Source organism: Physeter macrocephalus, chromosome 13 (genome assembly GCF_002837175.3).
Source record: "Physeter macrocephalus isolate SW-GA chromosome 13, ASM283717v5, whole genome shotgun sequence".
Taxonomy (NCBI): domain Eukaryota; kingdom Metazoa; phylum Chordata; class Mammalia; order Artiodactyla; family Physeteridae; genus Physeter; species Physeter macrocephalus.
In genome coordinates this window covers 79,656,932-79,671,057 of record NC_041226.1, presented here as the reverse complement: position 1 = coordinate 79,671,057, position 14,126 = coordinate 79,656,932, and the positions used below count along the sequence as shown (strand labels likewise).

At 44.8% G+C, this 14,126-nt stretch overlaps 1 protein-coding gene across 9 annotated transcripts in view; it reads left to right on the top strand.

Annotated features, from left to right (window-relative positions):
• Positions 1 to 141: 141 nt before the first annotated feature.
• The window catches only part of ANKRD10 (ankyrin repeat domain 10), a 34,337-nt gene continuing 20,352 nt past the window's right edge, over positions 142 to 14,126 (top strand). Inside the window, exons 1-5 of one of the 9 annotated variants that reach the window (XR_008618965.1) lie at positions 146 to 479; positions 3,971 to 4,123; positions 8,173 to 8,264; positions 9,075 to 9,123; positions 13,785 to 13,949. Coding sequence is in view for 5 of the 9 variants with exons in the window: in XM_055089344.1 (XP_054945319.1) it covers positions 270 to 479; positions 3,971 to 4,123; positions 8,173 to 8,264; positions 10,029 to 10,065 (492 nt within the window). In the remaining 4 variants the exon portion in view is untranslated. Of the gene's footprint in view, positions 480 to 3,970; positions 4,124 to 8,172; positions 8,265 to 9,074; positions 9,124 to 10,028; positions 11,021 to 13,784; positions 13,950 to 14,126 lie in introns of those variants that run through there. The other 8 variants (XM_055089345.1, XR_008618964.1, XR_008618963.1 and 5 more) reach the window with 8 other exon arrangements.

Here is a 14,126-nt window from a genome sequence, read left to right as displayed (position 1 = left end):
CAGGAGTAGGCCCCGCCCCACGGCCCCCGGCCTTCGCCCCCGACGGTCCAGGCCCCGCCTCCTGGCCCGGCGTCTCCCGGCGCCAGCCCCAGTCCTGGCGCCGCAGGCCCCGCCCCGCCCCGCCCCTGTGCGCGCTCTGCTCGGCAGCCGGCGGGACGCGGCGGCGGTGCTGCCCTCGCTTCTTTGTGCTCGGACGGCGGCGGCGGCCTCTCGGGTCCTCGCTGGCGCGTCTTCTCTGCTCGCCAGCCCGCGCTCTCCGGTGACAGACCATGTCGGCGGCGGGAGCGGGCGCGGGCGTGGAGGCGGGCTTCTCCAGCGAGGAGCTGCTGTCGCTCCGCTTCCCGCTGCACCGCGCCTGCCGCGACGGGGACCTGGCCACGCTCTGCTCGCTGCTGCAGCACACGCCGCGCGCCCACCTGGCCGCCGAGGACTCCTTCTACGGGTGGACGCCCGTGCACTGGGCCGCGCACTTCGGCAAGGTGGGCGCGGGCGCTTTAAGGCGCCATCTTCCGCGGTTTTGCCGTGGGGGGTCGGAGAAGGCGGGGGCCGGAGAAGGCGGGGGCCGAGGCGTGAGGGGCGCGGGGCGTGTCGGGAACGCGGGGCGCCCGCTGGGTCGGCCGGCAAGGCGCCCCCCGAGGGGCCGGGGCGCATGTGCGGCGGCGCGGACGGTCTGGGCCCCGAGGGGCGCGCGGGGAGTGCCGGGAGCGCGGGCGGAAGCGGGCCCGGCGGCGGCGGCGGCGCCCGCGCCCGAAGGGGCCCGGGGCGCATGTGCGGCGGCGCAAGCTTCGAACGCGGGCGGCTTCCCGGAGGCGCCGCCCGGGCTGGTGAGGGCTCCTCGCCGCGGGCGGTGCTGAATGAGGGCCGGGCCTCTCGCGGCGGCCGGCTCGGGTCGAGGTGCGGAGACGCGGTTCGTGGGGCGGCGCGCGAGAGTCCGGAGCCTCTCTGAGGAAAACCTCTGTGAGGAAGGCCGCGGGGCCTCCTGACGCCCCTCCGACGGGGACGCCCGGGCGGGAGGCCGCCGCGGCCCGAAGGTCGCGTTAGAGGGTTTCCGTGGTCAGCCCGTCGGCGCCCCCCGACGGCGGGGTCGGGGCAAGGCGACGCCCGGACCGAGCTGCTGGGGGCTTCCGTGTGGGATGGCGTCCGTGCGCTGGGGACTCGCCCCGCCCGGCTTAGGCGAACCTGTGGTGTTTGGAGTGTCACGAGATCGGAAGGGCAGCGTGCTGCTCTGAATTCTGAAGAGCTGCGGCAGCGTTTTCCTCATCCGTGCGGTAAAGGGGGTTGTTCGCTGGGACAGGTGGTCGCAGAGGGAGGTGCACGGTGCTGTTGTCCAGAGCGGCTTTCGTGACGGAGACGTGGAGACCCCCTTTCGGGGCCTTCTGAAGACGTCTTCGGCCTGACGGGATGGGGTTGGGTTGAAGTCGGGAAACGCTTTTGCGGAGACACAGGCAGGATGATGGTGAAATGGTTGTGTTGTGGTTATCTTTTTGCACCCGACGCGGCCGCTTCGCTTTGCTCGAGGTGCTGCGTTCACAGTACGGGGAGAACCTCGGGGACGCGGGGGCTGAGCGCGCCCGCAAAGTGAAGCCAGGGTTACGGTAGCGGAGGGAGTGAGAGGGAGTCGTGACGGCAGGGCTGAGAGGCCGGCGGGCCGGGGCTGGGCGACAACCCGCGGCGCGGCCCGCGGCGCTGCTCCCCTCGGGTACCCGGCGCCCTTGGGAAAGCGCCCTCCTTCCCGCCCCTCGCCCTCCGCCCTGGACCGCGGGCTTCCCCAGGCTGAGGGGTGATGTCCCCGCCGAGGGCGCCTTGTGCACTTTTACAGTAAAGGCTGTAGGTAACGCTCAAAGCGTTGCTTCCCAGCATCGCCCGTGCCTTTGTGTTTTGGGGACAGGCGCCCTTGTAAGAGGCAGAGGCACAGCTTTCTGGGAGACGGCTCCCCTCGGGATTCCCAGCCTCCCGACCCTGGTGGAGAAGGACGCCCAGTAGGACCATCCGGTACGTCCTGTGAAATGCGTCGGCCTCGTGACACGTGGTTGCTTAGACTGTCTCCCGGTCCGAGGCTGCGTCGGGCGTCTCTGGGGAGTAACAGTAGCCGGGAGCGCGTAGAGCGGTCGGTTTCACGCCTGTGTGTTCTACGGTAAGAATTCACGGAGTCTCTGCTTCCCTAGAACGCGGGCGGTAGGTGAACCTCGGAGACCAGAAGCTGCAACCAGAGGCATTTACTTGAGGGTTTTCAGTTGTCTTTAATCACGGTGACCGTAGAGTCTTGCATACAGAAGGGGCCGCAGAAAGTCTCGTTCAGTCTGTGCGAAAAGGCTGTTCGGGCCGCACTCCTGACCGAAGGCTCCCGGTCCTGTGCCCCTGCACCCTGCCCACAGCTTCCCTCCGTGTGTGGGCCTGGACGCGTTCCTGTGCCTCCCAGCCCTCAGGCCGCGTTCCTAGGGACGTGCCCGCTCGGCACAAAGGTCCTAACCTTTTCATGAGGCTTGTTCGCTCCCAGAAGACTGAACGTCGTTCAGGAGCTCTGATTACGCCTTGCCTTTACGGGCTGTCGCATTGAAGGGTATCTTTCCAAAATTCCAAACTAGGTTTTCCACATCCAGCCCACAGGTAACAAATGTTAAGTCCAGGGAGCTCTCAGTTGATGTTAAGATTAACCGCTTCTGGCGTACCAAACGATTTTCATCCTTGTTTCATTTTTGTTGGACTTGAGACCTGCTCAGCTTATCACTAGTATTGGCCATCATTTTTCGCTCAGTACATTGATAAAGGCGATAGGTAAAAATATGCCGAAGTGGTATCTCTTTATCGGCCATTACCCTCAGATTCAGACTCCTGGAAGACAGGTCATGTTTGAAAAGTCAGTGTGCCACCAACTGTGAGCATTCATCTCACAAAAACGTTGATGGCGGTGATCTGCCCTTCACAGGGAAAGGCTTAAATTGCTGGAAGAGGATAAGAGGCGAGGGATGAGACCCGAGTGTAGCTGTTCTTCCCTTGAGGTCTGTTCTCAGGAGGAGAATTGTTGGCAGTGCGTGCTTTTTCGCTAGCTGCATTGTGCTTCGGAGGGAAACGGGACCCCGGGACCTGAGGACACGCTGGGCGGAGCAGTGTAAACCTTTGAGGACAGCAGGCCTTCTCCCGCCATGCTTGGCACACGGGAGGCACTTGCTAAATATTTGTTGGGTGTGCTGGTTCTTCTTCCAGAAGCTAGTATGGTACCGATGCCTGGCTGCAACGTCTTGTCCTGACTCCTGTGGTTTTTTGTTTTAGTCACCTGCTAGGGGCAGAGCTCAGCTGTGCCCTAGGCCTTTTTGTCTTTGATGCGGGGCGGCGGGGGGGGGGGGGGGGGGCGGGGGTTCTGTACAAACAGTATGAAAAGACAAAGCGCTGCCCTCTCACTTGCTCCACACATCTTTTCCCTAAGGAGCCAATCTGGAGCTGGGCCTCAATCGAGTATTCAGCCAGTGCGGCCAGTGCAGGCTGCAGAAAATTGTCTTTGACCGTGAAGGGTTTACCGACCAATCACTTTAACATTTTTCTTCTTTAGAATAGCGCGTGCAAGTGGCCAAGCTTAGTTCTGACAAGTCTGTGAATATGCAATCTAGTCTTTTCTGACTTTGGCTTTTTTAAACACTGAGGTATAGTTGATTTACAGTATTATATTGATTTGGGCTTTTTCAGTTGTAGAAAAACAAAATATTTAAACTTGTATAGTGTCAATTGTTTCGATTTTCTCTTCCTGTGTACCAACTTTCTTTTACAAGGACGAGGGAAAATGTTCTTTTAAGTAAGCTTTTTAAAATTTGTATGATACTGGGAAGGAATGACTTAACTTTGTGTTCTTAAACAGAAAAAAAGTTTAACAAAAAATGCCGCTCATCTCCATTACAGAATTTAGATTATCTGTGTAACGTTTAATAGTATACTGACGTTTATGCCTGTTTCGTCCCCCCTCCTGCTGTTCTCCAAGTTGGAGTGCTTAATACAGTTAGTGAGAGCTGGAGCCACACTGGATGTCTCCACCACCCGTTACGCACAGACCCCAGCCCACATCGCCGCTTTTGGGGGACATCCTCAGTGCCTCGTCTGGTTGATCCAAGCAGGAGCCAGCATTAACAAACCGGTAAGGGAGCGCCCATGATTGACGTGGTTGGTTTTTGTTTTCTTCCTCCAGTTCTAATTACATGGTGTTGAGTTTTAAATTGAGGCATTAATTAGAGTTTGATATCTTTACCTGTGGGCTGACTGGAACTTATGTTTATGAAGTTATTTGTGGATAATTGGCCCGTCACATAGCAATGCCCTGTGTTCAGAGTGCTTCCGCCTGTTATGTGACTTATTGTGACCCACAGTGAGTTGCCCAAGGTCACAGCTGGTGACTGAAGGAGCCTGGCCTTGAGCCCCGGTTTCCTGGCTCCTCTGCTCACAGCTGCCTTAGCTCCGTTTCTACAGATAATTGTGAGAGCACATCTGTTCCAGCAAGAGAATGGCAACTAAGTCATCTGCAGTCATCTGTGTGGTTCAGGTAGCATTAGCAGGTTGACCAGCACGAGTTATCGCTTCAGGTACGGGTTGGGGATGATGCAGAGAAGTAGCCAGGTGTCCTGTAGGAAGTGACTCCTGGACACCAAATTGAGGAAAGGTGTTTTAGCAGTGGTTTAAAACAAGGGTCAGTGAGAAAGGGGAGGGAGTGAGGGATAAGGGGGCAGTTTGTTCTCTTTAAGAGACTGGGTGGGAAGGGCGCATGAGGAGAACCCTGGATTTTAGGCCTGTTTCTGTTACTAAGCTGCAAGCTGGATGTGGGACAGCTCTTTGGGTCACCTGCCACCCTCCACTCTTCTTCTTTCACGTGTGCCCCTCTATTGCTTTGTTGCTTTGGTCCGTGAATTCAGGAGTTAAAAGTGGGCGACTCTGTACCATTGTGGTGCTAGGCGTCGCCTGTCCCCACTAGTCTCCTTCCTGCTTGTGGATTCTCCGCCCCCCCGCCCCCCCTTTTCTCCTGGTAGAAGGGGCACGCCCTGCTTCCTCATCTCTCTGGCCTTGGACAAGTGGTTTACTGGTTGTAACTTAATCTCCGTGTCAATAAAATACGGACAGCCCATGAATAGCAGTAATTAATATTTAGTATTCATGTGGAGTTTTACGTATAAATTTTCTATATGATGATTTTCATTAAATTGTTACATAACATTTAGAGAGTTCTACAGAAATTGTCTAACACTGCTTTTCAAATCTTTTTAAACCCAGAAGCCCCCTTTTCATGTCATGATTTATAGCAGCTCAGTATTTTCCACAGGTAAAAGATTTGAGACTCTCCTCCTTCCCCCAGCTGCTCTAGACAGCACTACGTGGAAATCCCTCCTCAACTCTGCTCCCAGGGCAAGAGTCCCCAGCTCCTGCTCTCCTTACAGCTCTCTTGTGTTTAAACAGCCCACCTGGCTCAGCATCCCCACGTCCTCTCGTGTACAAGGGTATCGCTTGGGTTTCTTGAGTGTCTTGGCACTGCTCCTGGAAAGGCCTTGGTTGGCTGTGGTCTCAGGTGCGGAGCTTCGGCCCGTCCGAATCTCGGCTGTCGGTTCGGACTGCTGCGACAGGCACCCAGTGACCCTGAGGCCCCCGTAGGCTTTCTGTTGGCTCATCTCAAGGTAGACAGTTTTTCTCATTTCCCACGTAAACTTATGCAACTTGATGCAGGTTTTTCTTACTCTTTGTGTGCCTATAATTTTTTGAACCTTAGCATACCTTTTCTTCTCTTGGCATGTTAGTTTCTTACCATTCTAAGTTCCTTTTCCTCAAGTTTAATAGAGACTTTCTCTGCCATATCTAAGGTTGGCATGAGGGGTTACTGAAGCTCAGATGTGCTCTCTGGAGGCTCAGTGCTTCTAAGTTTACTGGAAGAGGAAGTGAAGTTAGTTTTTAAGTGGTTTATTTTTGTAAGTCCATAGTGGCTACCCATGGGTGTCACTTTTTGTAAGTCGTCTCTTTAATACCCCTTCTAGAATGGTGCTGGCATTTGATATTGCCTTTAGTTTCTTGTAACTAGATTAGAAGTAAGATTTTTTAAATTAAAATTCAAGGTGACTTGTCCGTCGTCAGATTTCTGGCACCTCTCCCACTGTCCTTTATGACTCAGAGTTTGCCAGCAATAGTTCTAGAATCATATTACAGACTATTTGGTATTTTTGAAATATGACTGGTCTGAACTTGAGATGTGAGTAACCTTAAAATGGCTCTTTACTCTCATTCTCTTGGTTGCAGTTTTCTTTAAATAGTGTTTATTCTGCCCTTCCCAGCTTAAATAGTCTCCTCGTATAACACAAAACAGGAGCCGGGTAGTTTTGCTTTTTTCTCTGGCATCTATTGCTATCCCACCCTGTTCTCGAAATAGTATAGAAAACCTTTTTCTTCTTGTACCAAAGATAGCTTTTAAAATCCTTTTTGCTTTTCTTGAGTTTTTGTGGTGTTTGGCAAAATCTCACCTAAATCTTAGTTCTACTTTTCCTGGCAATAGTGTACGTAATTTTTATTTGTCCTTATTATGTGCCTCCTCTCTCCCTTCCCTCCCCTTTTCAGACAATAGGGTAGGTTTTTCTTTGGTTTTTTAAGTCTGATTTCGCTAGATAGTTCCCTGTATCGCCTCATGATTTTGTTTCTTTCTTCAAAATTGGGACTATTCTATTTGGAACTTTACATCACTTTTGAGCTTATACATAACTTTTCCCTCCAGTAAGCGGTTGAGTCTTTCATATTGTATTTTTCTGTGAAATGCTTTACCACTCCTTCTTTCTAGTTTAGTCCTCACCTCAGTTTTCCCCCCGTGAGTTAATATTTCCAAGTGCCATGCACTGTGCACCATTGCCCCACTCCTGCTTTATGTCTATCCCTTAATTATGTGTAGTTTTCTACTGCCAAGTTCGCATTCAGTGATGATGGGATGTGAGTGATTCAGGAACTGTTGCTGCTTAGTCAGTTGGCATTTCTGAGGCAGAAAGTCCTAAATCAGTTTTTCTAATGGAAACAACTTCCTTCTCTTAATCGCTGTATCTTTCTTTACCTTTTTTTTTTTTTTTTTTTTTTTTCTTGCGGTGCATGGGCCTCTCGCTGTTGCGGCCTCTCCCGTTGCGGAGCACAGGCTCCGGACGCGCAGGCTCAGCGGCCGTGGCTCACGGGCCCAGCCGTGCATGGGCCTCTCGCTGTTGCGGCCTCTCCCGTTGCGGAGCACAGGCTCCGGACGCGCAGGCTCAGCGGCCGTGGCTCACGGGCCCAGCCGCTCCGCGGCATGTGGGATCTTCCCGGATTGGGGCATGAACCCGTGTCCCCTGCATCGGCAGGCGGAGTCTCAACCACTGCGCCACCAGGGAAGCCCTCTTTACCTTTTTTTTTACCTGAGAGCCTGTGAATGAAATTGTGTTCCACATTTTTTTTTGGTCCATTCATACAGTATAAAGTAATTTTTTTTTTTTTTTTTTTTTTTTTCCTGATTCCTGTATGAGTCTTCAGAGTCATCTCCCCAAGTCTGCTCATTTCCTATGCCTCCTTCAGCATTGTTTCCTGAAGGGTCAGTCAGGTTCTAAAAGTCCTTGGACAAAGTCCCCCATCACAGACAGCCTGAGTTGTATACAGAGCCGCCTGTGTTTGACCCTGTGTTCTCCCTTCCCATTTTTTTCGTGACCCTTTAACCTTAGCTGTCTTGTTTAAAGTATAGTCCTAATTCAGGCTCGAGATAAAAAATCCAGGGGAGGCACTGGTGTGTCTCGACTCAGGCTCTCCTGTGGTGGACGTAGATGAACGTGGGTGGACTAGGCCAGACGTTAGCTCTTAGGCCTTGATTACTATTTTTTGGTCTGAGGATAATAATTTTGGGTGTTATATGCATCTGTGCTGTGATCCATCATAAAAATGATTTCTAAATTGCCACCTAGAGTGTACGTGCTGTCATGGTTGGAGAGGCCCCATGATTTTTTTGTTCTTGACCTAAGAATTCAGGAGAATGTGCTCCTTCCTTGGTCTGCTTTTATTTTCTCTTCACGTCTACATTTCTTTGTGTTCTGCTTCAGATTTGGCTCACCTTATTCTATTTCAGAGGAATGAGATGGTACATGGCCTTTGTTAATTACGTTAGAATGTGGAAGTCTTGTATGGATCTGAATGCTTTCCTTTTTGTCGTTTCAGGACTGTGAGGGCGAGACTCCTATTCACAAGGCGGCTCGCTCTGGGAGCCTGGACTGCATTAGTGCCCTGGCGGCTAACGGGGCTCATGCCGAGTAAGCATCTTCATTTATTCTTGCCAACCAAAGATGTGGTCAAGGGTGTCGTGTTTAGAGACAGGATTTAGAGCAAGCAAAAGTTCTGAGCTTTGTTTTCAATATTGGTAATAGAGTTTTGCTTTTTAGATCAGTTGGCGTTAGTGAGCAAGTTGTTTTGAGTTGAGTTGACCACTAGCAGAAGGGGCTGAATGCCAGCAGCCTCAGCGTTCTTGGCGTGAGAGAGAGAGCATATTAGGGTGGAAGGAAGAATTAACTCATTAAATTTGGAGCCTGGCATTGTTGACTTTACCATTGACTAGTTGTGTCACTGTGGGCAAGTCTTCAAACTTTGCCAAGTTTTAATTTCAGAATGAGTGCCTCGAATTGGATTAGAGTATCTTTTCAGGCCTCTCTGGCTCAAAAAAATTCTTGCAGACAGTTAGCTTTTCTTAATTTTGCTAAAAAGATGGTTTCCTCATCTTTTAGCAGATATGAGAACATCTTATGTTTTAAAACCTATTATGATTCTTTAATGATTTTATAATTCCTTGTAAAATGGAACTGTACACATTAAAGACTTAAAAACTCACTGTGAGTTTTTGATACCGATGGCATTATTTTAGAATATCCTTGTTTTAGCCCAGTTTACATCAACTGGCTTATTTCTAGCTTGAGAGAACAGTATTAACATTTAAGTGTATTAATTTTAAAATGTGATCTTGTATGCAAATCATTAGCTAGCCATGGCATTATACATTTATTTCAGTATTTAATTCATTTGTATTAACTTTCTCTTAAAGATTCATTGTAAAAATTTTTCTTCTACAGTTCACAGCATTAACAAAATGGATGCGGTTTTCACCCTTAAATATTGAGTGTAAGCTATAGAGCTGTAATAACCAAAATAACTATGATAATATCAGCTTTTTTGTTTTACCTTGAGTGTCTTGAATATTTCATAAAAATTAATTACAAACCACTTTATTCTAATTGGAAATGTGAAAATTTAGACTTTGGGAGAAATAAAACCCACAAAACTGACTTAGTTTAACCCTTTGGTTTCCACTTCATTGTTTTGACTCTGTATTATAATAAATATTGAAAACAGATCCTGGACAGCAGAACCATATAGGTTAATGAAAGGCCTGTCTGATGCCAAGGGCTATCATTAGGCTCTTAGTATCTTAGCTTCTGTTTCGTTAAGTATTATTATTAAGGTTAGACATTAGTTTGGGCTTGGATCATTTACTTATGTAGCCATTTAGTGTTATAAATATGACCTGTGTTAACTGTTACATTGCAGGGAACCTTGTGACTTCATATGTAGTTATAATTTAAGGTAATGTAAAAACAATTGATAATATGAATATATACTACACAGTTAGAAAACATCAAGGTGATTCTCATTGCATTGCTTTAAAGCAAAGTTGTAGATGCAGTTTTCTTAGCTGTTTTTTAGATTTAAAACTTAAATCTTTAATTTTCATAACAGAAGCTTTGATTATAAAATACAGAGTCGTAAAATAATTGATTAATAAATTCCTTAATTGTCATTTATTGAAATAATGAATAATTAGAAGTTGATCTTTCCAGTGACTTATTTTTCTACACAGTACTCTAATTGGTCCTGAGCATTTTATTACTAAGATGTTAGTTTTATTCACTTTAATGGATAGCTTAATCCTTTGAACCAATAAATATCTTTCTTGCACTATGTCCTTTTTTTAATAGGTGTCTTTTTAAAATGAGATCATTTTATTTACAATTCTGTCCTTGTTACAGGACCCTCGAGTGTCTCTTTCCCACCAAGTGTGACTGAGCATGGCCTCGAGTGCCAGTTTGTTTTTCCTTCTCAGTATAAGAGCCACTCCCTCAAGACCCTGCATATGGTGATTTCCCTTGACTGAACTTTCAGATATTTTTTAGAAGAAACATTTAGCCTGAGCCACCTAGCCAAAAGCAATTCTTAAAATTATATGTCTTTGGCCTGGAGATAGAGCACAAGTAATCATTATTTATTGCTATTGTGTATGTGGTTATTTAGTTTTAACATCTAGATAAAATGTCAGTTTCGCCAGTAAGCTAAATTGTACATTGCTTTTTAATATCTATTCTGCACATTTTTATAGTTTAACACTTTTAGTCTACCAACAAATAATAGTTTGATTCCCCCAAATTATGGTACTTAGATCTCTTTTATTTGTTTCCTGTTATGCTGCTCATATGGTAAAGTGTAGTCCTAGCAAATAAAATGCCTTTTTCTTTTAAGGTCATCAAGGGGCACAGAATTAATTTACTTACTTGACATTAACTAATTTTGTTTCCAGTTCAAAGTGAGCCAGATTATTAATTTTAATATTACATGCTATAGTGTTTAGGAGTTGGTGGAAATTTTTCCTTTTTCTGTGACCAGATTAAAAGCTGTCTTGTATCAGTATTTTATCACACTTGGTGGTAATTAATAATTTTGTTGTTAATTCCTACTTTGCTTTTTATATATTTGCTACGTAAAGTGGCCAAAATCTGAAGTTGCTGCTTTTTTGGTCATGGGGTAGATAATGGTGAGGGCAAGCGTACCAGGCATCTGTGGCTAGACTGGTTTGTTACATAACCTACTTGTCAATGTAGGCTGCATCTGTAAGATAACGCATGTCAGCTGCTGTGCGTCGTAGCACATTTTCTAGCACCACACGTGAGTATGTTGATGGAGTTTCTTTTTCTTCTCTTATTTTACATCTTGAGTTTTGGTGCCAAGTTTTCTTTTTCATGTGAGGTTTTGTTTCTCCTTATATGATTGTCATTGTTATTTGCTGCTGTTTACATCTAAAAATAAAAACACACAGGATTAAGTGTCAGTTCTGTGACCAGACTAAATGTTTGTATACTTTAAATGGTCTAAACCTCTACAGACGCTTCTCACTCTCATTTTTTCTCAAGTAGGGAGTTTTTATTACGTAAGTTAAACTGTCGTCATCCTTAACTTTGCTTATATGGCAGTTCAGTTCTTCATTGCAGCCAGGATTTGAATGCTACTTGCTACACACAGGGGTTTTTGATTGGAAGAAGGACATATAGTAAGATGGAAAAGTTGTTGCCTTATTTTTCTTTTGGATGATCAAATAAGTAACAGTATAAAATTAAGTTTTAATGTGATTTCAGAGAAGGACTCTTGAAAATTTGCTGTCTGCTGATAATTAAGACCACCTTTTATGTGACCAGTGAGGAGAAGCAAGAGAGCCTATTTGTGTTCCCACAGGCCAGCTGGGCACTGTTCTGTTCAGGTGACTTGGGGGCTCTAGTCATGCCAGTGGAAGATGAATGTAACCTGCATGGTTATTCAATCAGACGTTTCCTCCCTGACTCCGAAAGATTGGGATCAATCCTGAATGTTTATGTGTTGCATTTACTTTTACAAAAGAAAAATTTATATATATATATATATATATATATATATATATATATATATATAAATTTTTTTTAAAAGACCTTTTACAAACAACTTTGTAAAGTACACATTTCTAGCCTCGAATTATCTTTCCTTTTAGTATTTTGGCACTGACTGATTTTGGTTATTTTTGTCTTTATTTTCTTGAGAGATGTAGTGGAGAATGTTTCCATATCAACCAGATATAAAAGTAGATTTTTTTTTAATGCCTCAGAGTAGAAATAAAGGGATTTAGTAGGATTTAGAGATTCTGAATTGCTTGCATCTAAGGCCAATTTGCTAGTCCATTTTAATACCACATTATACCAGGTGCCAGTGTTTAATTATGTTGTGACAAAGTCCCATAGCTTTCTGTAGGAGAGCATTTCTGTAGAAGCCATTGATTCTGTGGTAACCAGATGTTCCAATGGGTTACATATATTTTAACTTAATTATTTTCATCCCAAGAGGAACTTAACTATGATCATCAGATAGCTGGAGAAGCATCTATAACCTTATATAAGCAAGTTCAGTGATTCACTCTGAAAAAATCTTTCTTGGCCTAATTTAGAAAATAGACACAGTGGGCTTTAGTAACAGAAGTCTTAAAATGTGATCATAATAGACTTTGAATGTTGCAGAAAAAAGTATTTTGCTGAACTTTTAAAAATTCTTAATTGAAATGGAGTTGGTTTTGTTTGGTCCATGTTTATGACCCACCTTTATTGGCTTACCCGTCGAGCTCTGTCTAGAAGCAAAATTTTCATTAGGGCAAATCATGTGATGAGCATATTTAATATTAGTGTCGGAAGTTGTTTTGCAGCTTTTGCTCTTGGCAAACTTCATTAGACATTTATTCATGTTTGAAGTTTGTGGTTTCTTTTCATTTGTTCACCTATTTGCCCTTCAGAATAATAGTCCAACCATGAAATTTATTAGCAGTGTAACTCTGAATTAGTGGTTTCTGATCTTGGATCCTGTGCATTCCAGTCCTGACCTAGTGTTCCCTCCCTGACCTCTACTTGTCACTACAGCAGTCTTGTCTGATCTTGCAAGTTCCTGGCTCTTTTTTCCTTTTATTAAACTGTTGCAGGCAAGGTGGAGGAATTACTTCCCGAGATAGCTGATGAAGGTCTGCCTGCTGGAAAGGAACAGATAGATGGCAGGCTGACAGTATTCTAGAGTTGTTGACAGATTCAGTTTAGAATTTTGATTGTTTCTCATAACAGCTTGAATAATATATAGGTTTTAATATTTGTTTTAACACTGCTTTTATATAGTGCTTTCAAGTAAAACCAATGATTTCTAAATTCAAATGCCTTTTCCTTTGCTAAATTATAGTGGGAACAGGTTAAATATTTCATCAAACTCTTTGAATGATGCTGTTATATTTTAATGTATGCAAACATAGCTGGGGTTCAGTTGCAACATAAAACTATCCTCAGTAATGTTGAACTTGAATTGAAAACTTGGCACCAAATTTATTCAAGTAGAAACTTTAAAAAATAGTTTTTTCCTATTGTTACCTGAAGAATATATTTAAGAAAGTCTTCATAATTTACGTATTTAAGAGTTTGGATACCAAAGGGTTAAAAATACACGTTTTCCTTTTACTGAAGAAATTTTAGATGTTTGTAATGTTTTGTCTGTACAAATGGACATTTAGTAATGTTTTTTTATCTTTTTTTTTTTTAATGATTCCATGTATTTGCTTATTTCCATCTAGGAATAGTTACTAATGTATTTGAGATACAGCATACCAAATTTTAAAGTAACCAGAATCGTGAGTTAATGGTTTTTAGTCCATACTGTTAAACTTTTGTTGAAATAACTGACATAATTAAATTGGCTTCATGCTGAAAATTACTAGAAGTAATTGAAAAGGCAGTGTTTTAGAGCAATAGCTCTTGGTCAAGGTGGTCACATGACAATGGCTTACGCTCAGTAAATGTGCTTCTGCACCTCATGTATGTATATGTATTTTTAATCAAAATGTTGCCTGCAAATATGTGATCCCTTATTATTTAAGTTTCCTGTTTTATGAACCATTGCCCGTTTTAAATCACACAGAAGATTCTGAATCTGTAAAAACTACACATGTCAATGTTTTACAGCTACGTAATTCGAATTGACTTGATTTTTTCAAGTAATCCTAGAAAGGGGGAGCATTCCATATAGAAACTGCTGAAACTGCCACAGGTGCTTCTCCGAAAACCTTACAGTTGTGGCATTGAATGTTCAGTATGGCTTCCTTTCTCCACTCGAGGCATACTGTTGAGGTATTTGTTGCGGTGATTGGTTTTAATGCTAATCTAGGAGTTCAGATATAGATTCTTTAGATTTGCATGCTTTGCTTACCCTAATTTATGATATCTACCTATTTACTTGTAAACTAACAATAGTTAAGTTGAGATCAGAATTTTAACAGAAATATTATTTATATAAAAATTGTGGTT